General features: G+C 46.3%; 2 protein-coding genes across 2 annotated transcripts; both read left to right on the top strand.

Moving 5' to 3' along the window:
- Positions 1 to 9,909: 9,909 nt before the first annotated feature.
- On the top strand, positions 9,910 to 22,308 carry LOC102448665 (olfactory receptor 52D1-like). Its single transcript, XM_075931113.1, has 3 exons — positions 9,910 to 10,840; positions 19,688 to 19,836; positions 22,282 to 22,308. The coding sequence occupies exons 1-3, from the start codon at positions 9,910 to 9,912 to the stop codon at positions 22,306 to 22,308; spliced, it is 1,107 nt and encodes a 368-aa protein (XP_075787228.1).
- A 198-nt stretch (positions 22,309 to 22,506) lies between these two features.
- On the top strand, positions 22,507 to 23,346 carry LOC102448427 (olfactory receptor 52M1-like). The gene has a single exon (XM_075931004.1). It carries the CDS (start codon positions 22,507 to 22,509, stop codon positions 23,344 to 23,346), a length of 840 nt encoding a protein of 279 aa, XP_075787119.1.
- The last annotated feature ends 782 nt before the right edge of the window (positions 23,347 to 24,128 follow it).

Here is a 24,128-nt window from a genome sequence, read left to right as displayed (position 1 = left end):
GAGTCTCTCTGTGGTATGCACGTATCATTTTTGTCCCTAAAGGCATGTACCAGCACCAGCTATAATGGCCAGTCCACTTGTGAATCCCATTCAGCTAAGCTCTTGGCTCCCATGATGTCTGAGACAAGGAGCTGTGCCGGAGAAATGTGGATTATTTAACCAATGTCCCCTTGTTCATGCATTCTGAGATATAGTCCATAGAGAGACCTGGTCTATGTACTGTATCGGAAGTGGCCATTAGATCCTCTGGTCTGAACTCCTGTGTAGTAAGTTGAAGGTCAGTAATATGGATCCTAAGACCTGCAACCTGGAAACAGCAAGAGGCCTGCAATCTAGTGAGCAAGACTTTGGTTCAGTAACACAGGAGCCAAGAAAGAGGCCGTACTGATAACTGTGTGATTGTGTAAGTTAGGTCGAGCATGGAAGGACACAGGAAGGTACTGGGTACAGACTGTGAGCCAAAGGGGAGTAACGGAACATCTTCATAAGAATTGTCTTGGTACAAAAACCCCTAAATACTAATGCACATACCGACCTAGGTTCAGGACCTGGTTGGAATTGACAGCATGAAGGCTAGTAAGTAAGCCCCCTTCCATCAGGTGAGGGGTGGTAACTAGGCAACAGAGGGTGGTAACCTGGTACGTAAAGAAATGATGTAAGTTGTTTGTACCCGTCTATAAAAGGACACCGCAGAGGGTGCTCTCCGGCCGACCTTGGGGGGGTCGCACTAGGCGCCTGAACGGCAGGTGTCATTACCTAAACTTACAGAATGCACAGTAGCTTAACATTGACTACCTGCTGTTAATATCTGATATATGGCAATAGGCCTGCCCAGTGTTGGTACCTTGTCAACGTGGGCCATAGTGCCCAGTGGTGTAACATTGTACTGATCTCGGTTACCAACTGGTAGAGCTTCGCATTTGACAATAAACCAGCTCGATTGATTTCAAACCTTGCCTGCATCTGTCTCTTCCGGGGCCTCTCAGAGATCTCTTGTGTTGACCCAAGTGCACGGGGTGTAACGCTCTAGATAAAGGGAGTACCGATTGTTACGCACGCAGCCGAAAGTTTATCATCACCGACGCAGTAGAGGTCCTGTCAGGAGCGCGCCAGGACAACCCTGACCAGACGACGCTGACACTGACAGTCCAGACCACCGAAGGTACCGAGGTACGAAAACACCAAGTTCGAGAAATCTTACCATTCCAAACTCAACATACCCATTTCCGCCAGCTTTTGCTCATGTACCTTGTGTTCCCCTCCTTGGACATCCACTCTATGAGCAGTAGAAGTCAAACAAGCACACAGAATGCTAGGATTCATTAAAAAGGGGATAGTGAATAAGACAGAGGACATCTTACTGCCTCTATATAAACTATACTACGCCCACATCTTGAATACTGAGTACAGATGTGGTCGCCTCATCTCAAAAAAGATATATTGGCATTGGCAAAGGTTCAGAAAAGGAAAACCAAAATCACAAAATCATAGAATTATAGAACTGGAAGGGACCTCAAGAGGTAATCAAGTGAAGTCCCTTGCCCTCCTGGCAGGACCAAGCACCGTCTAGACCACCCCTAACAGGTGTCTGTCCAACCTGCTCTTAAATATCTCCAGTTATAGAGATTCCACAATATCCCTAGTCAATTTATTCCAGTGTTTCACCACCCTGACAGGCAGGAAGTTTTTCTGAATGTCCTACCTAAACCTCCCTTGCTGCAGTTTAAGCCCATTGCTTCTTCTCCTGTCACCAGAGGTCAAAGAGAAGAATTTGTCTTCCCACTCCTTGTAACAACCTTTTAGATACTTGAAGACTGCTCTAATGTCCCCTCAGGCTTCTCTTTTCTAAACTAAACAAGCCCATTTTTTTCAGTCTTCCCTCACAGCTCACATTTCTAAACTTTTTCTCCACTCAGTCATCGTTTTCATCAGTTCACTCTCTCACTCGGGTATTTTCTCCAGCCTCCCATCCTTATTCTGGCTTTTTTTTTGTAAGCCCCCCAGTTTTTCAACATCCTGTTTGAAAAGTGAGCCACAGGACCGGACACAGTCAGAGTCCCCTGTGCCATGCACTGAGATAAAATCCTTCCCCTGCTCCAGCTCCTCACTCCACCATTCATGCATCCATGGATCCCATCAGACTTTTTGTCCATGGCATCATGCTGGGAGCTCAGAATCAGCTGATTGTCCACAGTGCCCCCTAAGTCCTTTTCAAGGTCCCTTGCATTCCCTAATGAAGTGTCCTACAGTGTGAGCTGGTTCTATATTCCCTGGTTCTGAGAGAATAGCTTTGGATTTGACTGTATTAAAATATTTTGTTTGTTTGGGTCCCGCTCACGAAATCTCCAAGGCTGCGTCTAAATTGGCATGATTTTCCGGAAATGCTTTTAATGCAAAAGTTTTCCGTTAAAGCATTTTCGGAACAGAGCGTCTAGATTGGCATGGATGCTTTATTTTTGCAGAAAAGCGTCCATGCCAATCTAGAGGCACTTTTACGCAAAAAAGCCCAGATTGCCTTTTTGGCGATCGTGCTTTTTTGTGGAAAACAAATCTGAGCTGTCTACACTGGCCCTTTTGCGCAACAGTTTTTTGCAAAAAGAACTTTTGCCCGAACGGGAGCGTCAAAGATTTTCTGCAAGAAGCACTGATTTCTTACAGTAGGAAGTCACTGCTTTTGCGGAAATTCAGGCGGCCAGTGTAGACAGCTGGCAAGTTTTTCCGTAAAGAGGCTGATTTTCCGGAAAAACTGGCCAGTCCAGACACAGCCCAAGAGAATCAATGTTCCTGCTTTGGTGTTCTCATTTGATCCCCTCTGACAATATTTTGCCCATCTGCAATTTTTTTCTGCAATGATTTTTCTATCTGCTTCTAGATCTAGCATAATGAGGGCCGCTGCTTTTTTTTCAAAATGGGGCTTTTTCAGAAAACATACGGCAGTTTAGATGGGGATCTTTCGAAAATAAAACCCTTTTTTGCAAGATCCTGTAGTCCTCAAAAAATGAAATTTACAGGATCCTTTAAAAAAAAAGGTTTTGTTTTAGAAAGATCCCCGACAAAATTGCTGGGGGGGAGGAGTTTTTTGAAAAAGCCCCGTTTCGATGTACCTGGTTTGTGGGTCTTTCTGCGCCTCTTTGGAGTCTAATCAATCAGCCATTTGTGCAGCACTGACTCAGTATTTGAGGGGCCGGCATGCAGCTGAACGGACATCATAATTGGACAGACCAAGGTACCTGTCAGGACACCGCACTGCTGTCTTCTTGCAACCAGACCATCTATGAACAGTTAATTGAGTTGGCAACTTCTTCAAACTAGACCCTCCAGACCTACATTAGAACATAAGAACGGCTGTACTGGGTCAGACCAAAGGTCCATCTAGCCCAGTAACCTGTCTACCGACAGCGGCCAACGCCAGCTACCCCAGAGGGGATGGACTGCAGACAATGACCAAGCCATTTGTCTCGTTCCATCCATCTCCAGCCTTCCACAAACAGAGGCCAGGGACACTATTTCTATCCCGTGGATAATAGCCTTTTATGGACCTAACCTCCATGAAATTATCTAGCTTCTCTTTAAAATCTATTATAGTCCTAGCCTTCACAGCCTCCTCTGGCAAGGAGTTCCACAGGTTGACAACATGCTGTGTGAAGAAGAACTTTCTTTTATTAGTTTTAAACCTGATACCCATTAATTTCATTTGGTGTCCTGTAGTTCTTCTATTTAGGGAACTAATAAATAACTTTTCTTTATTGGCCCTCTCCACCCCACTCATGATTTAATAGACCTCTGTCATATCCCCCCTCAGTGTCCTCTTTTCTAACCTGAAAAGTCCCAGTCTCTTTAACCTCTCCTCAGATGGGACTCATTCCAAACCCCTAATCATTTTAGTTACCCTTTTCTGAACCCTTTCCAAGGCCAAAATATCTTTTTTTAGGTGAGGAGACCACATCTGTACACAGTATTCTCACCTCTCACGTCTCTTCTATGTCGGTCCCTCCCTGCTCTGCCTGGGTATGTCTACACTACAAAGTTAGTTCGAACTAACAGACGTTAGTTCGAACTAACTTTAATAGGTGCTACACTAGCGCTCCGCTAGTTCGAATTTGAATCGAACTAGCGGAGCGCTTAGTTCGAACTAGGTAAACCTCATTTTACGAGGACTAACGCCTAGTTCGAACTAGCTAGTTCGAATTAAGGGCTGTGTAGCCCTTTAGTTCGAACTAGTGGGAGGCTAGCCCTCCCCAGGTTTCCCTGGTGGCCACTCTGGCCAACACCAGGGAAACTCTATGCCCCCCTCCCGGCCCCGGACCCCTTAAAGGGGCACGGGCTGGCTACGGTGCCCGTGCCAGGTGCAAGCCTGCCAGCACCCAGCTAGCAGACCCTGCACCTGGCACGGCACAGAGCCACCCACCCGATGCCCCCCAGCCCACCCCCTCTTGCCGGGACCAGGCTGGCGGCTCCCGGGAGCTTGCCCTGGACCGCAAGAGGCGGGCACCTTCCTGGGCTAGTGCGGACATCGTGGACCTCGTCCACGATCTCCGCACTAGGCACAGGAAAGTGGCCGTCTAGGGCAGGAGAGCTGCCAGCCTGGCCACCCAGGACCAGGTGTGCATGAAAATCAAGGGGGTCCACTGAGACCCCCGACCCTGAGCCCTGAGCTTACAATGGCCGTACTGGGTCAGACCAAAGGTCCATCTAGCCCAGTAGCCTGTCTGCCAACAGCGGCCAACCCTAGGGACCGTGGAGGGGATGGACCGAAGACAATGACCAAGCCATTTGTCTCGTGCCATCCCTCTCCAGCCTTCCACAAACTTTGGGCAGGGACACCACTCCTACCCTCTGGCTAATAGGACTCCATGGACCCAACCTCCATCACTTTATCTCACTTCCCTTTAAACTCTGTTCTAGTTGTAGCCTTCACAGCCTCCTGCAGCAAGGAGTTCCACAGGTTAACTATTTGCTTTGTCAAGAAGAACAACTTTCTCTTACTAGTTTCAAGCCTGCTACCCATTCCTTTCCTTTGGTGTCCTCTAGTCCTTCTTTATGGGAACTCAGGAAGAACTTTTCTGAATGCACCCTCTCCACCCAACCCCTGCTTTTAGAGACCTCTATCCTGTCCCCCCTCCGTCTCGTCTTTTCTAAGCTGAACAGTCCCAGTCTCTGTAGCCTTTCTTCATCTGGGACCTGTTCCCAACCCCTGATCATGTTAGTTGCCCTCCCCTCTCCCAGCCTTTCTCTTCCCCTCTCCCACCTCCTTTTCCCAGTCTCCCCCAGTTTTTTTTCAATAAAGACAGAGTCAATGTTGGAAGAAACGTTATCTTTATTTTGTACATCAATAAGAAGGGGGGCTAAGGAAGGGTAAGTGGAAGGAGGTGAGGGAGGAATGGGGTACGAGCCCCCGATGGGGAGGACTGGGCTGGCTCTGCGGGCTTCTGGGGGTGGAAGCTCTCCTGCAGCCCCCCAATTACTCCCTCTCCCCAGATGGCAGCCTGCGGCAAGTGCAGCCGGGCTGATGGCCGAGTGGTGTGATGTGCCCAGTGTGGGCACTCAGGGCACTCCAAGCCAGAACTTCTTTGCAAGCGGGGCACCCCTTAGAACTGTGTGTCCGGGGTGGGGGTCGGGACCCTTTAAGCGCAGCCCTCGGCTAGCCTGAGACAGCATCTCCATGCTCTAAGTCCTCCTTTTATGCCCTGCCGGCACTGCTTCCGGCCATCCTTAAGCCCTGTTCAGAGTCCACTCAATGTGGACTTGCTAGTTCGAACTAGCAAAACGCTAATTCGAACTAGTTTTTAGTTCTAGACGCGTTAGTTCGAACTAGCTTAGTTCGAATTAACTAAATCGAACTAAGTTAGTTCGAACTAGCGCTGTAGTGTAGACGTACCCCCTCTTCTGCCCCAAATCCTCCTGTTGCTCTCTTCCCCTCCCCTTGTCACTCGCTAGATCACCTCCATATGCCCCATGCAACAGCCTCCATCTGTAAGGGAGTCATTTCAGATGGTATGGGATAGACTTTGATTGTGTTTCCAATGTCTACTTAGGCTGCTAAAAGTTTTTGGTTTTTTGTCTGTTTATTTTGGGAGGGTTTTTTGACATATAAGTTAGCCATTAGCTATCGGGAGCGCTGTATCTAACACATAGATAAAAGAAACTTAAATAAACATTAGACCCACTCAGCTCTAACACTATCATGCTCTGACATCCTGTCACAAGTCACCGAAGGGACACTGGTTAGTTGTAACATTTTCATGTATATTCGTACTTAATCACTAACTCTGTGGAAAGCTGGACCCGTCATTACTGCTGGGTTGCATGTCTGCTATTGGATGGGTGTGTATATAGATGAATTCAGGAGAATCAGAGATACAACTGGTATGTATATAAGAATATCAGAATGGGTAAGACCAGTGGTCCATCTAGCTCCGGAATCCTCTTTTCTGACATTGGCAAATGGCAGGTGCCCCAAAAGGGAAAGAACAGGAAGAACAAAGGTTTCCCACACATCGAAGCTTGAATCAATTCATCATGCTGTTTGCCCACCACAGGGTGCCGGTGACTTTTTAGAGGCAAATGGACTTTATGTTACAACGGCATCGCCCATATGCACTGGTGGGGTGTTACAATGAACCAAAAATGGTTTTGTTCCCATACAGAATGGGAAGCGACTATCTAGGAAGGAGTATAGCAGAAAGGGATCTAGGGGTTACAGTGGATCACGAGCTAAATATGAGTCAACAGTGTGTTGACAAAAAAAGCAAACATGATTCTCTGATGCATTAACAGGTGTGTTGTGAGCAAGACACGAGAAGTCATTCGTCCGCTCGACTCTGCGCTGATTAGGCCTCAGTTGGAGTATTGTGTCCAGTTCTGGGCACCACGTTTCAAGAAGGATGTGGAGAAATTGGAGACGGTTCAGAGAAGAGCAACAAGAATGATTAAGAGTCTAGAGAACATGACCTATGAAGGAAGGCTGAAAGAATTGGGCTTGTTTAGTTTGAAAAAGAGAAGATTGAGAGGGGACATGAGAGCGGTTTTTAGGTATCTGAGAGGGTGTCACAAGGAGGAGGGAGAAAATTTGTTCTTCCTGGCCTCTGAGGATAGAACAAGAAGCAATGGGCTAAAACTGCAGGAAGGGAGGTTTAGGTTGGACATTAGGAAAAAAGTTCCTACCTGTCAGGGTGGTTAAACACTGGAATAAATTGCCTAGGGAGGTTGTGTAATCTCAATCCCTGGAGATGTTTAAGAGCAGGTTAGATAAATGTCTATCAGGGATGGTCTAGACAGAACTGGGTCCTGCCATGAGGGCAGGGGACTGGACTCGATGACCTCTCGAGGTCCCTTCCAGTCTTAGGATTCTATGATTCTGATTCCCATAGCTTGTGGCAGCAATCCCACACATAGTGCAGATGGCGGCATCATACACAGAGTGGTGTGGGGGGGAGGGGAAGTCACTGTTATTGGCTAAGCTGACTGGATTTGGAAACTCCGTTGGCTCTGACCATATGAGCCCCTGGTATCAGCTCATTATTTCCTCCCTCCTAGAGGAAGCTCTCAGGCTGCACCTGTCCAGGATCTATTTTCTGCTCTTCCCGCTGCTCACAGAGCTGAGGGAATTGTATGGGAGCCCAGCCAACCTAAGAGTCCACAGGGATTGTGCAGGGAAATCATAAAGGTGGCTGTCCAGCAGGGGAGTGTCAGACATGTTAGACTCACACGCTGATTCTCGGAGCTCTGCCTCTCTGTCACAGGATGGAGGTTTCTTCTCTCGTGTGAGCAGGTTTGTGGTGAGTTACTTGTTCCTGCTTTAATGGCAGTGCTGCGGACTGAGAAAGAGTTCCAGGGTTAGATAAAACTTTGTTTTTAAGATCAGTTATTTTATCTCTTCTTGTGTCTCTCTGTATTAACCCGGAGCTTCCTTTCGGAGCAGTGTGGTTTTTCCTTCAGTTTTCCAAGTCAGGCAGGGTGCTGCACTGTTAGATGGCCCAGCCAGAGCCTCAGCAGTGGGTCTCTGTTCTAACAAGGGGGGTTCACCTGAGTCCCATACTGGCCAGAATCTGCTCCCCCGTTCTGCCTTCCTGAGGTCACTCCAAAATAGTCTGGCCTCCCTGACAACAAAATCAGGGCCCATGTCTTTTGAAATCCCCACATTCCAAAGCTGGTCTCAGAACACCACATAAACTGGGGAGTTTCTTCGCTCCCTTTCACTCTGTGAACAGAATAGCACTCGCTGTAGCCAGACCCGAAGGCGGGAGATTTGCAGCTCAAAGCCAAGACTTAAAACTTCAGAGTGAATCTGGGTCCCGTAAATATCGGTGGCAAAACTCTGAACACAGACAGGAGTTCATCCTGAGTCAACATGTAGGGACTTTAATAAAGGGCCTGATTTACACCGGACAGGAGCCGCAGGGCCCATCCACAGGAGTCCTCCCAGGGGTGAACTTATTTGGACCAAATTAGAACGGACAGAAGAGCTGCTGAAATGTCAAACTCACAGATTTCAGAGCTCAGGATAATCAGGAGAACAGTTGATTTTAGGGCAGGAGAGGGGCTCTCCTCTCTGGTTCCCTGCATCTCAGGATCTGGAGAGGATGATAAACACCAAATATTGCAGTAAGGAAGGTTGAGGTTAGACATTAGGAAAAATTTCCTACCTGTCAGGGTGATTAAACACTGGAATACATTTCCTAGGGAGGTTGCGGAATCTCTATTACTGGCGATATCTAAGAGCAGGATGGATAGACATCTGTGACGGGGTGAGGGCACAGAAGACCCTTTGGGGGGTGCCTCCTGGGGTCCTGAAATGGCCATGGCATCTCGTCTTCCTGCTCTCTGGGGCTTCTTACCGTCTGGTCCTGCTGGGCCAGTTCCCTGGTCTGCCCCAGCCAAGGCCCTGAGCTGAGATCCCTGCCCTCACCCCCAAGAAGCACTACACACATTGAACCTCTTCCCATCCAAGGAGAGTGCCGTTTAGGGCCCAGCTTCCTGGGATACCCCTCCCCAAAAGGGATCAAACCCCAAAGAATTAGGTAAGCCCCCTCTAGCAATGGAAGGGGGAATGTGCAGAGTGGTTGCTTTCCCAGGTGTTTACTCTGGGTTTGATACAAAATAAAAGTGACTGTAAGTAGAAGCAGTAGAATTTAAATGGAAATAAGTGAGAACGGGCAGAGCTAATTAGGCTACAAATCACTGAATTTCACCGAGCTGGAGGAGATATTTATCTGAGCTCTCACTGTGGGGTCCGGCAGCTGGATATATTTTGGAATAACAGGTACACTCTTCCAGCGTCCCTGAAACCCTCATTCCACGAGGGTTGAGGGACTTGTCTGAATAGTGCTTTATTTCAAAATAACCTCGACATCAGCTACAGAATATGAGAAGGGGCCCATGAGAAGGGGCCCAGTGTTACACAGAGGAGGCCGGAGAAGGGGGAAACATTGGGTTCCTTGCTCTAAGACCTTGAGTTACGGGTAGAATTCTCCGTCCTATTCCTGCTGGATCCAGATGTTTACTTTAGTTTCTGTCCCTGCTTTCTCTGTGAGCAGGGTGTCCCAGAGCTGTGTGCCGTGGTGCCCAGCTCCCTCTCATGCAGGTGTGTGAGGTGTTCAAACATTTCCCTCTCCAATGGACATACATGTTGAAGTTACTGACATCAAAGTTTACCAGCCAACATCCTGCCCATTCCCCAGGCTTGGTAAGCTTCCTCTGGGAACTTCTCTGGTCTCCAGTGTGCACTAAATAATCTGGTTCCATCTGCAAAATTTGGCACTGTACGACTCACTCCCTTTTCTAGATGCTTAATAAATATCCAATGTTTCGGGTACGGCTTGATATCAAGTGCGTAATCCCCTGGCTCTGCTTCTTTTCTTCACAGGTGCCTTGCGCAGCCCTGAGCATGACTGATGCATCGACCACCTCATGGCAGCTTTCAACGTCACCCCCTCTGACCCTTTAACATTCATCCTAGCGGGTGTCCCTGGCCTGGAGGCTGTTCATGTCTGGATTTCCATCCCCTTTTCTATGTTCTACATTTCTGGCGTTTTTGGAAATCTTACGGTTCTGTTTGTGGTCGGCAAAGAGCAGACGCTGCACAAGCCGATGTACCTGCTGCTCTGCATGCTGGCGCTCACAGACATCGTCACACCTTCCTGTGTTTTGCCCAAGGCCCTGTGTATATTTTGGTTCAATTCGAAAGACATTACTATGGCTGGCTGCTTCACTCAGCTGTTTATCCTTCATGGGTGTGTTGCAATGCACTCGGCCATCCTGGTGGTAATGGCCTTTGATCGCTACGTGGCCATATGTAACCCTCTGAGATACCCCACCATCCTCACCCTCACACGGGTAGCTAAGCTGGGGCTAGTGGGGTTGCTAAGAGCTCTTTTCCTCGTTCTGCCTCTGCCCCTGCTCCTGAGCAGACTGCCATTCTGTGCCAACCGCATTATCCCCAGCACGTACTGTGACCACATAGCAGTAGCAAAGGTGTCATGTGGGGACATCACAGTGAACAGTATGTACGCTTTGGTGATAGTGTTTCTTGTTATTGGATTAGACCTGACACTCATAGCTCTGTCCTACGGTCTCATCATCCGGGCTGTCCTCAGAATCTCCTCCAAGAAAGCTCCCCAAAAAACCCTCAACACTTGCACAGCCCACCTCTGCGTGATGCTGACGTCTTATCCTGTTTTCCTGTTCTCCAGTCTCACACACCGGTTCGGTCAGGCTATTGCTCCCTACGTTCACATCATCTTGGCCAACCTCTTTTACCTACTGACCCCCGTGCTCAACCCCATCATTTATGGGGCCAAAACCAAAGAGCTCCGTGAGAAAGTCGGGAAATACACCTGCAGTAAGTCCTCTCATCTGGGGGTCACCAACATTAACCCTGCATGATGGGTGGGGAAAGCCCATCTCTGCATTCATCTACGGTGTCCTTAGTCAGGTGTGTGGAGGTTCTCAGACTCTGAACTTCCACCACACCAAGTTCCACCTAACTTATCACCTCTTCATCACCAGATACTGCTCACTCCTTTCCTCCATTCTTTCTCCTGTTTTCTTTCAACATCACCCCTCAGCCACCGACTCCACACAACATCTCTCTCAGCCTTTCCCCGACATCCAGTTCAACAGCTGATACTGTAGTTCTCTGAAGGAAAGTGTACTGTGTGCATTCGGGCATTCCTCTGAATCCACTTTGAGAGACATTTTTTCTTGACACCTTCTCCCCAACAGCTGAGTGACTAGGAATTTTGAACCTGCTGTTAAATACTCGGTCCTATTTCAGATTTTGGATATCTGGGGTGTTCTACACCTATTGCTTATATCAACGTGCACTTAAATCTAATAAACTCCAGTACTAAATAAGAAAATTCTTACTTCCCTTTAACACTTCATTAGATCAAAGGGCTGGGTTCCCATTGATTTATTCCTGACATTGCCTGTAGGGAAATGGTTGAGTTGTAGCTTAACTGGGTTGCAGTAACGGGAGTGCTGTGAGTAAGACACGAGAAGACATTCTTCTGCTCTTCTCTTTGCTGATTAGACCCTATTTGGAGTATCCTATCCAGTTCTGGGCACCACGTTTCAGGAAAATTGTGGATGAATTGGAGAAGGTCCAGAGAGGAACAACAAAAATGATCAAATGTCTAGAAAACATGAGCAATGAGGAAGAGGAGGAAGACTGAAGGAACTGGGTACATTTGTTTTGGAAAAGAGAAGACTGAGAGGGGATATGATAGCAGTTTTCAAGTATCTAAAAGGGTGATAAAAGGAGGAGGGAAAAAATTGGTTCTCCTTGGCCTCTGATGATAGGACAGAAAGAAATGGGCTTAACTTGCAGCAAGGGATGTTTAGGTTGGCTATCGGGAAAATCTTCCTATTCGGCAGGGTGGTTAAACAATGGAATAAATTGTCTAGGGAAGTAGTGCGATCGCCATCATTGGAGATATTTAAGAGCAGGTTGGATAGACATCTATTAGTGATGATTTGGATGGTACTTGGTCCTGCCTTGAGGGCAGGGGACTGGACTTATTGACCCTTCATGGTCCCTCCCAGATTTAGCATTCCAATATTCTAGGATTCACTCCTGGGGACTCTGAGAATTCCAGGTAACAGATTGCTGTGTTAAACATGCCCTGGAGTTCCAATCCCTGAATACTTTGCATAGTTGATTCAGGTTTCAAGGCATAAGCTGGGATCCCCAAGGAAGTTATTTCAGATCCAGATTAGGATGCAGCCCCAAGATCAGAGCTTTCAGGCTCAATACCCTGCCAACAAGACAGTGCAGAACCCAGCAGGAACACATCATCTGCCTTTTGGGGAGTGGTCAGCATTGTATGCATAGCATCTTCTAGTTGGTAACTGTTGATAAAGAGAGGATGAGGCTATTACTCTATGTCTTTCGTGTCCTGAAAGGTCTTGAAAACCTGGGATTGGTCCTGCTTTGGATAAGTGGCTGGACTTGATGATTTTTATCCAACCTCTGCAGAAGCAGGCATGAAGCACATGAGGCTGCCAGCATTAATGGCAGAGGATGCCCTGGGTGAGACGATACAGGGCAGAAATTTCGGTGGGAACCAAGAGTAGCATGCAGGAAGGTGACCTGCTATCTGAAGAGGAGGAGACAAATTCCTCGTGCTGTTGGCTAGTGTGTACATTAACCGAGGGGCAACATTCTGCTGGGACCCCAGACGAAAGAGGGAAGGTCCCAGGAACCACTGAAGGAGAGAGTAAGAGTCTCGTTCATCCCCCGTATAGTACTGGGAGGATGACTGGCTCCAGGGGTGGGGTGACAGTCCTCACAGAGGGGAGGAGAACATTCCCTTGACTGGTAAGACACAGAACACAGCTCTGAATGAGCTACTGGGAGAATACCCAGCTTTTAGCCCAGAGAGCACGGATCACAGCTCTCTAGGAAAGGGGGGAGGAAGGTCTCAGTACTTGGAGTGGGAATTTCAGGGAAAGACCAAAATGGTGGGGTGAATTTTTCTCATGACCATAACTCTGGGGTTGGGAATCAGACACACATTGGGCCAGCCACCACCCAAAGTCCCCTGATATCCTAATTTCACCAGACTCTGACATTCAGATATGAACTTCGATGGAGATCCCTTTTGAAGGAGACAGTGATAGGAAAAGAAAACCAGCAACTAACCACATGTTCAGGTTCAGGGAGGCATTGAAAACACAATGGCTTTGTCTAGACTGGCAAGAAAAACTTGCCAGCTGTCTACAGTGGCCACTTGAATTTGCACAAAAGCACTGACTCTACTGTCTGAAATCAGTGCTTCTTGCACAAATACTAAGCTGCTCCTGTTTGGGCAAAAGCCCTTTTCCGGAAATGCTTTTGTGCAAAAGGGCCAGCGTAGACAGCTGAAAACTGTTTTGCGCAAAAAAGCCCCAATGGCAAAAATGTTCGATCGGGGCTTTCTTGTGCAAAACTCCATCTAGATTGGTGTGGACGCTTTTCCACAAAAAGTGCTTTTGCGGAAAAGCATCCATGCCAGTCTAGATGCTCTTTTCCGCAAATGCTTTTAACGGAAAAACTTTCTAAACTGCTTCACACCACAGGCTACAACAGCAACTACCCCAACCCACCGAATAATATTGTTAACCTCTCCACCTACAAACTCAATCCAGCGGAAGAGTCTGTCTTATCTTGGGCTCTCTCTTTCTGCCCTTTGTCCCCCACAAACTGGATACAATTTTGAGGTGACCTTGAGGCTTTTTTTTCCCTCTCCGCCTCCAAGAATATTTCCAAACCACCAATGAACATTAATCTGACCTACCAGATCCCCCCTATCAACACCAAAGGAAAAATAATTCCATATGGACTCCCTCTGACGGTCGGAATTCCAATCTGGATTTCTATATACAAGGTTTCCGAAACAACACACATACTGACATTATTCACAAACGACAACAAGCGACACACAAGCTCAGCCGCGCTGAACACCATGCCATCCAGAATCTCCAAAACAACCTGGACATTATAATCTAACCAGCTGACAAAGGGGGTGCTGTGGTCATTATGAATAAGGCCGACTATAACCAGGAGGCAACCAGACAACTCTCCAACACCACGTTTTACAAAACTGTCTCCTCTGATCCCACCTTGGAATACCAAAGGAAACTACACTGTCTCCTTAAAAGTCTCCCTACAGCTACTCGGGAACAAATCCACACAGAATCACCTTCTGACCCCCGACCAGGATTGTTCTATCTGCTTCCCAAAATTCATAAACCTGGACACTCCGGACTTCCCATCATCTCTTTTATTGGCATACTCACTACTGGTTTATCCAGCTATGTAGACTCTCTTCTCAAACCCTACGCAACCAACACCCCCAGCTATCTCCGAGATACTACTGACTTCCTAAAGAAACTACAAAACATTGATAACCTCCCCAATAACACCATCTTTGCCACCATGTATGAAGAAGCTCTATACACCAACATCCCACATGAAGACGGATTACAAGCAATTAGAAACACTATCCCAGAGGACACTATGCCAATCTGATAGCAGACCAATGTAACTTTGTTCTCACCCACAATTATTTCCAGTTTGAGAACAACTTATATCTCCAGATCAGCAGCACAGCCATGGGTACACGCATGGCCCAACAGTATGCTAATATCTTTATGGCTGACCTAGAACAATGTTTCCTCAACTCCCGTTCCCTTTTACCCCTTCTCTACTTACACTACATCGATGACATCTTTATGATTTGGACGCATGGCCAAGAAATACTGGAGATATTCCACAGAGATTTTAACAACCTACACCCCACCATCAATCTCAGCCTGGATCACTCTACACGAGAGATCCATTTCCTGGACACAACAGTAGAAATCTGCAATGGAAAATTAGACACTACTCTCTACAGAAAACCCATTGACTCATACAGTTACCTACTTGCTTCCAGCTCCCATCCAGCACACACCAGACGATCCATCATCTATAGCCAAGCCCTTCGATGCAACTGCATCTGCTCTAATCCCACTGACAGAGACCAGAAACTTCAGGATCTCTACCAAGCATTTATAAACCTCAGCTACCCACCCAGAGAAATAAAAAAGCAAATTGAAAGAGCCAGACGAATACCTAGAAAGCAGCTACTTCAAGACAGACCCAAGAAAACCAACAGTAGAACACCACTTGTCATCACTGTTAGCCCCCAACTTGTCCTACACATTATCAATAAACTACAGCCTATACTGGAACAGGATACTAAACTCCAAGAGGCTCTGGGAAACAGACCCATAGTCTCCTATAGACAACCACCTAACCTCAAGATGATTCTTACCAGCAACCACAGGATATACCACACTAATACCAACCCTGGTACCTTCCCTTGCAACAAACCCCATTGCAGCTTTGTCCGCATATTCACTCTGCCGATACCATTATTGGACCCAACCAAGTGAGTTATAAGATCAAGAACACATATTCCTGCACATCCAGAAATATAATTTATGCTATCATGTACCGAAAGTGTCCGTCTGCTATGTACATTGGACAAACGTCTCAGACACTTCGCCAAAGGATCAATGCCCACAAAACATATCAGACAGGATCACAAAGAAAAATCAGTTTCTTGCCATTTCAACCAGAAAGGACATTGTCTCAATGACTTGATTACCTGCATCCTGCTTCAAAGACCTTTTAAGACTGCACTTGAAAGAGAATCCTCTGAACTGTCATTCATGCTTAAATTCGACACTTTACACTCAAATTTGAATAAAGGCGCTAATTATCTTACCCATTACAAAGACAGCTTCCCCAATTATCACCTCTAATATCATTAGCTCACAGACATTTACCTCCCTCCCTTACTTTCCTCCATCCCCCTTCTGTTCTGAAATTTGATTTGTGCTTTTCAGATGTGTTCATTTTTTTAATTGTATCCTTTGGTATATATGGTTGTGACAATTTTCTTCCACTATTTGATCTGAGGAAGTGGATCTGGCCCACGAAAGCTCACCACCTATTAAACCATCTTGTAAGTCTTTATAGTGCTATAGAGTCCTGTTTTTTGTTTCAGCTGCACCAGACTAACACGGCTACATTTCTACCACTAAAGAAGGAGCTCACCATCATGTGTTTCATGCTGGGGGCTTTGCTTGGAAAAATGAAATTCCCTCAATGAGACAAAAGCTATAATGGGGGAAGAGACATCACAACTCAACACCATAACACAATTTAGGAGCGAGAGCTGATTTGGGGCTGTGGTGCTGGACGGAAGGGATTTTTAGGGGTTTGTAAGCGAGATTGGTGGACTGTTTGTTCCAAAGGGTGAGACCTGGCTGACTTGAGTTCCTATCTAGGGTGTAGAACTTAGATTTGGGTTTTGTTTATTTCTGATCATTTCCAACTTTGATCTGTTCACTGTTACTTAGAATCTCTTAGAAATCTAACCTTATAGGCTTAATAAAGCTATTTTATATTTTCACCCAAAATAATGTATTTGTGGTGTAAAAAAGGAGTCTGCTGTGTAGACATGCCCTTATAGAGAATCAGACCCCATGGAGAACAATCCATCGTCCCTAATTTTCGTACTGTTTAACTCTAATATTTAAACATACACAAACACACAGAGCAGCCCATTCCTCTTTGACTCAACACAGAGCTCAAGAAATCTCCTCCCTTAATTATTGTTTACTTCTAAAGCTGGGAAAAGAATCCCAAAGCAAAGACATGGAAAGAGAGACACTAGGTACTGTGCATCTGGTCTCCAGCCTGGTTACATCCATATGTCGTGTTTCCCCTGGGGGCTGAGCAAATCCCCCAGCGATTGCATGGAGCTATATTAGCAACGGTGCACATGCCATGTCAGTTCCCGGCGTGGGAGGCTGCTGCAGATGCTGGGGTGAGACAGGTGTGGGATACAACTATCTGAAGGGGAGTCCCAGGGAAGACACGTCCCTCTCAGAATTCACAGGTACCCATCTCGTGCTGAGGAGCTCACCTGCTTGACAAACCCAGTGCGACATGGGCATAACGGGACAGAAACAAGGTCTGTTTTCCTTCCTGCTCTGCACAGCCATTAAACAGCCCGGGGCCCTTTTGCGCTGAAAACTAGTTGTCCTTAGAGAAGGTGTCTGTGTCTTAATTAAAGGTGGTGCCACCAGCAATATCTACAATAGCAACGCCCCTTGTGAATCCCACTCAGCTAAGCTCTTTGCCCTGATGACGTCTGAGACAAGGAGCTGCACCGGAGCGCCTGTGTTCTGTGAGAAAGCCAATGGAAATGCCCTCTCTATTTACTTTATTCATAGCTTCACAGGGTTTAGGGCCCGAAGGGCATTTTCCAGTCTGAATTCCGGTATGACACAGGATATTCAATTTCACCTCACTATCAGGGTATTGAGTACCATAGCTTGTGTTTGACTAGGGGCTGGTCTGGAATTGGATTTTTCATTAGAGAAACGTGGAACAACAGAGTTAGAAGGGACGGCACGGGCCAGCTAGTCTAACCCATGACGAACGGCAGGCGTCATTGTAGCTAAACCCTCCACGGCAGATGCTGTCCAGCCTCCCATGGGAAAGCATCAATGAATAACCTCTATGACCTCCGAAGGTGTCCATTCCATTTTTGTTCTGTTCTTACCATTGGAAAATCTTCCCTGAGATCTCATCTAAATTTTCCCCTAGATCTCCTCTCTGCTCTGTACTTGGATCCCACTCACTCCTGTCCCTCCAACTGTGGTAAGGAATAACATTTTTCTGCATGCCGACCTGTCGTGTGTGTGACTACTGCTGGCCAGGGGCAGATTTACAATTAAACATACCGTGCCCTGAAATGTCCCCACCCTCCAATGACACAGGGCCCCCAGTGCCTGACAGTCCAGCACTGAGTCTAGCAATCCCCCTGTCTCCCAGCAGGGGGCAGCTGCTTTGTGTGGAGGGAGGTATGGGGGGAGCAAGAGAAGAGGGGAGAACCTTGGACAATTTCAGCAATATTGACCACTGAAAGCGCCTCTTTACAAAATATAACAATGACTTAATTGACGATTTTGTAAAGAAAAAGTGTAGAAAGGGAGTCAGCTGGATTTTTTTTAAATGAACATGTTTCTTTAGAGGAAGTCAACTTTTATTTTTTCCACACATGTGTCAGCTTTACATTTTATTTGTACACATTTTTTATGTTGGCTTAATGCATGTTAAAGCTTCCATCTAGACGAAGGTCTCAAAGGGTGTGTCTAGACTACATGCCTCCGTCGATGGAGGCATGTAGATTAGCCAGATCGGCAGAGGGAAATGAAACTGCGATTAAAATAATCGCGGCTTCATTTAAATTTAAATGGCTGCCCCGCTCTGCCGATCAGCTGTTTGTCGGCAGATCGGGGCAGTCTGGATGCGACGCGCCGACAAAGAAGCCTTTCTTGATCGGCACAGGTATGCCTCGTGAAACCAGGTTTACCTGTGCCGATCAAGAAAGGCTTCTTTGTCAGCGCGGCACGTCCAGACTGCCCCGATCTGCCGACAAACAGCTGATCGGCAGAGTGGGGCAGCCATTTAAATTTAAATGAAGCCGCGATTATTTTAATCGCGGCTTCATTTCCCTCTGCCGATCTGGCTAATCTACATGCCTCCGTCGACGGAGGCATGTAGTTTAGACGTACCCAAACTGTGCTCTGAGAACTCCATTCAGCCAGTCTGAGAAAGGTTATTATGTTTTTTTTTTTTTATAAAGTGCTCATATACAAAGCACTTTACAATAGTGAGCTAATAGTACAAAAAATATTTGGAAAGATCAGGAAGGGGTCCACCGAGACCCTCAGCAATTTTCAATTGGTCTGTGAAAAAAAAAGATAAATTACACAAATAACTAAGGTCCCTCACTTTATTTTCATTTACTTCATTACTTGTGATAGGAGGAGAATGAAGAGAAAAAAATGAAAAATGGGAGGAGAGGAGGAGGAAATGTTTTTTTTCATGGCTGGATCCCTGGGACCCCCCCAAAATGAAACTGAGTACAGGACCCTATTAACTCTAAATCCGCCACTGCTGCTGTCTTGTTCCCTTTCTGTTTCCTCTTTTCAAACCAAATATACACGATTTCTTCAGCCTCTGCTTGTGCACCTTGTGATCCATCCTTGGATCATCTTTGTCTCATACCTCTGGAATTTTTTCCAGGTTTGCTGCATCCTTCCTATACATGGGCAACCCATATTAGATACAAAGGACCAGCTGAGGCCCAACCAGTGCCAAGTATAGCAGTATTGTCATCTCCTGTGGCTTGCAGGCAATGCCTTGGGTAAGGCAACCCCAAACTGCATTTTCTTTTTTCCCAATAGCTCATAGATCCATACCCCGGAGAGGTGTAGGTATGGGAAGGCAACCCCTGTATAGGCAGCATGAGGGCAACAGAAGAATTCTTCCATCATCCCGGCTACCATCTCTCATGGAAATGAATTACCCACACTGATGGGAGAAGCCCTGGCATCGATGTAAGTAGTGCTTACACTGATGTGCCACACCAGCACTGGTGAAGCACTGGAATGGGTTACCTAGGGAGGGGGTGAAATCTCCATCCCTAAAGGTTTTTAAGTCTTGGCTTGACAAAGTCATGGCTGGGTTGATTGAGTTGGGATTGGTCCTTCCTTGGGCAGTGGGCTGGACTTGATGACCTCCTGAGGTCTCTTCCAGCTCTGTGATTCAATAATACGTAAAATCCTTCCCCTCTTCTAGCTCCCCACTCTCCCATTTATGCATCCAAGGAGCCCATCAGCCCTTTTGTCCACAGCATCACACTGGAAGCTCAACATCAGCTGATTGTCCACAGCAACCCCTATGTCTGTTTTAAGGTCCCTGCATACCCCAATGAAATGTCCTACATGGTGAGTTATTTGTGTATTCCTCGGTTCCAAGAGAATAGCTTTAGATCTGACTGTTCCAAAAGATTTTGTTTATTTGGGCCCAGCTTATTATATGCTCCATGACAATCAATGTTCCTGCCTTGGTGCCCTCATTTTAACCCCTCTGCCAATATTTCGGCCAACCACAATTTTTTTCTGTAATGATTTTCTGTTTGCTTCTAGATAATTGATGAAAATATTGCCTATCTTAGGGTATGTCTATACTACCCCGCTAGTTCGAACTAGCGGAGGTAATGTAGTCATCCGCAGTTGCAAATGAAGCTCGGGATTTGAATTTCCCGGGCTTCATTTGCATGAAGCCAGCCGGCGCCATTTTTAAATGCCAGCTAGTTCGAACCCCGTGCCGCGCGGCTACACGCGGCACGGAGTAGCTAGTTTGGATTAGGCTTCTAATCCAAACTAGCTGTACTCCTCGAGGAAGCCTAATCCAAACTAGCTACTCTGTGCCGCGTGTAGTCGCGCGGCACGGGGTTCGAACTAGCCGGCATTTAAAAATGGCGCCGGCCAGCTTCATGCAAATGAAGCCCGGGAAATTCAAATCCCGGGCTTCATTTGCAACTGCAGATGACTACATTACCCCCGCTAGTTCCAACTAGTGGGGTAGTGTAGACATATCCATATAGCCTAGAATGGAATGCCACAATGAGCCCCAGTCCATGACAATGACCTGTTGACAACTGCTTTCTGAAACGTGGCATTTAGACCCCTTTTAGCCCATTTTTCATGTGCTCTATTGATATTGTCAGTGTTCATTTTAATAATTATATTTCCCAACACCGAATCAAATGCCTGAGAGGAATTTAAGTAGTTGTTTTTGAATCTGTGCACATTCCTTCAACAATCAAAAGTTCTACTATAGTTACTTTTTTACATCCTCCTTGAAATATTTTCCAGTCCATTTGCCCTCACCAGCTAATGTGATAGGAGTGTCTCTAATTGCTTCTTCCAAAAGCAGAACAAACGTATTCTTGAAAACATCTACCTTTTCTGCAACATTCACAAGTTTCCTTTTTCCCTCTTATAACTGGTCTAACTCTTTTCTAGGATTTCTTTTGTGCTTAAGACATTTCTTAACCACCTTTTTCTGAGTGCCACCAGATTCCTTGATGTTTTTGTTGAATCAGACTCACAGACCTACCTCTCTGGAACCTTTCTGGGATATGTAGCTCTGCCAAGCATGAATTTTTCCCTTATCACCGTGGAATCATGGCTTTTAGCTATCTAATAAACTCTAAAGAATTCACAATTTTCTCTCCCATTTTTCTGTCTAAATGTTTCCTCCCAATACCAATACCGTTTGCCTCAGCTTTAGGGAATTAGCACTTTTGCAGTACTATAGATACTGCTGTTTGGGAGCTGTTCTTGCCTTCTCCATTTGAATGTAATAAGTTTGATTCTTTATTTCCCACTCCTCTGTCATATGCACCTTTGTTTGTCTTTTCTGTAAGGGTGCATCTGCACAGCACCCTAAACTCAAAATAAGGTACACAATTTGTGTTATGCAATTTGAGTATCTTATTTTGACTGAAATTTGAAATAGGCTATTTCAAATTATGGCACATCTACACAGCACCAAATTTTGAAATAACACACTATTTTGAGACATCTCTTAACCCTCGTGGAATGAGGGTTACTAGAATGCCGAAATAGCACACCCATTATTTCAAAAAATATTTCAAAAAATAGTTTGAAATAATGGACAGCTTGTGACAACGTGGGGTAGCTATTTTGGGATACCAGAGGTATCCCAAAATAGCGGTTCAGTGTAGATGTACCCTAAGCTAAGTAATCCCAGAATTTTCAGCCTGTCTCCAAAGAATAATCTTCCCCAATCTCATAGCCTCCCTGGGAAACCCTCTTTTTATCGGCTATATGCTTTACAGAGATTGGTTGGACGGCGCTGAGTTTATAATCTGAGCAAGTTATTCTTCATCCTATTCCTTAGTCATTCGAACATTGTCTATGTTTTGGCCACTGATGAAAATAAGTGGGTCTTCCCACGGAGCTGCTATCTGTGATGCTCCCTGACGTTGGGAGGTTTCCTCCAGCACACGTCTCGGCAAAGATTAGGTCATTTTCCACTCACAGATTTTGAGCAACCAGTTGACTGGGGAAAACCTGTACAGTGTGGATTTTCCGTCCTGGATTTAATTGCAGTAAGAAATGCTGAGAGCCATTATCCACACTCCTGTTTCCTGCCATGCCTATTGAGGTTTACCACACAGAACTGTGTTGGAACCCCTGAGACTGGGAGAACCATCATGTATGCTTTCCTATGGTCAGTGGGTCAGAATTCATCTCTGAGAAGAAAAGTGCCTTTTTTCCAGGCATGAAGAATGACCGATCTGCTTCACGCACAAGACAAGTACATGCAGTGTCTCATATTTCCATTGTTTCTCCTTTCAGGCATTTGTACTGAAACCTTCACCGTAGGCCCTGGACAAATACAAGAACTCACAGGAGCACACGGTACAAGTTGGGGCAACATTCTCCTACAGAGCTGGACACCATCTTTCCTACTCCATGTCAGAAGCCAACACAACTGACTTCACCAACCCCTCCACCTTCATCCTTCTGGGCATTCCTGGCCTTGAGGCAGCCCATGTCTGGATCTCCATCCCCTTCTGCGCCATGTATGTCATAGCTATCTTAGGGAACTTCACCATCCTCTTCATCATTGCCACGGAGCCGAGCCTCCATAGGCCTATGCACTATTTCCTCTGCATGCTGGCCATCAACGATCTGGTCTTGTCTACGTCCATCATGCCCAAAACACTGAGTATCTTCTGGTTCAATTCCACAGAGACCAGTTTCAATGCCTGCCTCACCCAGATGTACTTCATTCACTGCTTCACAGTGGTGGAATCTGGGATCTTGGTGGCCATGGCTGTGGATCGCTATGTGGCCATCTGCCATCCCCTGAGACATTCCACCATCCTGACCAACCGCATGGTGGCCCAGATTGTCCTGGCCGTGGTGCTGCGCGGTAGCACAGTTGTATTACCCTACCCACTCTTAGCCAGGCAGTGGCCTTATTGTAGAACCAACATCATCTCCCACTCGTACTGCAAGCATATCGCTGTGGTAACTTTGGCCTGTGCCGACACCCGTGTCAGTAATTACTACAGCCTGTTTATGATACTCTTTGTGGCCTGTGTGGATATGTGTTTTATCTCAGCGTCTTATACCCAGATCCTTAGGGCAATTTTCAGCCTCCACACAACGGAAGCCCGGCGCAAAACATTTGGGACCTGCAGCACCCAACTCTGTGCCATCTTAGTCTTTTACATCCCAGATGTCGTGTCCTCCGTCATTCATCGGTTTGACTATATTGTGCCCCCCCATGTCCTCATTCTCATTGCTAACGTGCACCTTGTGGTGCCCTCTATGCTGCACCCCATCATCTATGGAGTGAGGACCAAGCAAATCCAGGACAGGTTGCTCTGGGTCTTTACTCATAAAAAGATCTAAAGGTTTCTCTTGGTGCATTCACTCTCTTGTAACAATATGGTTTTTCTGTAGCCATATTGGAAGGCTTGTAGCCATATTAAAGTCTTCCTCTGCAGCCAGACAGAAGAGCAACAGCCATTCGCTGTAAAGCTTGGAGTCCCATTCTCACATTCTGTCTAAACTGCATTAAAATAGTGTCGTACCAGGCTGTTAAGAAGGAGATCCTGTCCTAATGGCCCCCACTGTCACCAGATAAAGAAACAGATCTCAAGATGGGTGAAGAAAACTTAGTTAACAACATTTCGTCTGGCAAGAAACTGTTTGTCCATAGCTAAGGTCGTGGAATCCTCATTCTATGATTCTGGTCCTCACTTTCCTATTGTTTGTCTGTGTGGTATCTGCCTGGTTTGGAACTGTTTCCATCTGCTGTATAATTAATTTTGCTAGGTGTAAATCAATTAAGGTAGTGAGGTAGGATTGGTTAGGTAATTCTGTTAGAATATGTTGTGATTGGTTAGTAAAATTATACTAAAGTAATTGGTCAAAGTATAGCTACGCAGGACTGAAGTTTCACTATATAAATTGGGGTCCAAGAAAGAGACCAAGAGGGAAAAAAAGGAAAGAGGAAGGAAAAGAGGAAAGGAAGAAAGGAACAGCAAGAAGGAGGAAGGAAGATCTGGAAGAACTCCAAAAGACAGCCTAAGACCAGAGCTGCCAGGACTCCTCTGCACGACCGTGATGTGCAGTAGCTAAGATCCCGAGAGACTGATCTTGCCTGGACAACAAGGGGAGTCTGCCTGCCT

The sequence above is a fragment of the Pelodiscus sinensis genome, chromosome 1, assembly GCF_049634645.1.
Source record: "Pelodiscus sinensis isolate JC-2024 chromosome 1, ASM4963464v1, whole genome shotgun sequence".
Classification (NCBI taxonomy): Eukaryota; Metazoa; Chordata; order Testudines; family Trionychidae; genus Pelodiscus; species Pelodiscus sinensis.
This window is presented reverse-complemented; position numbering and strand designations above follow the sequence as displayed.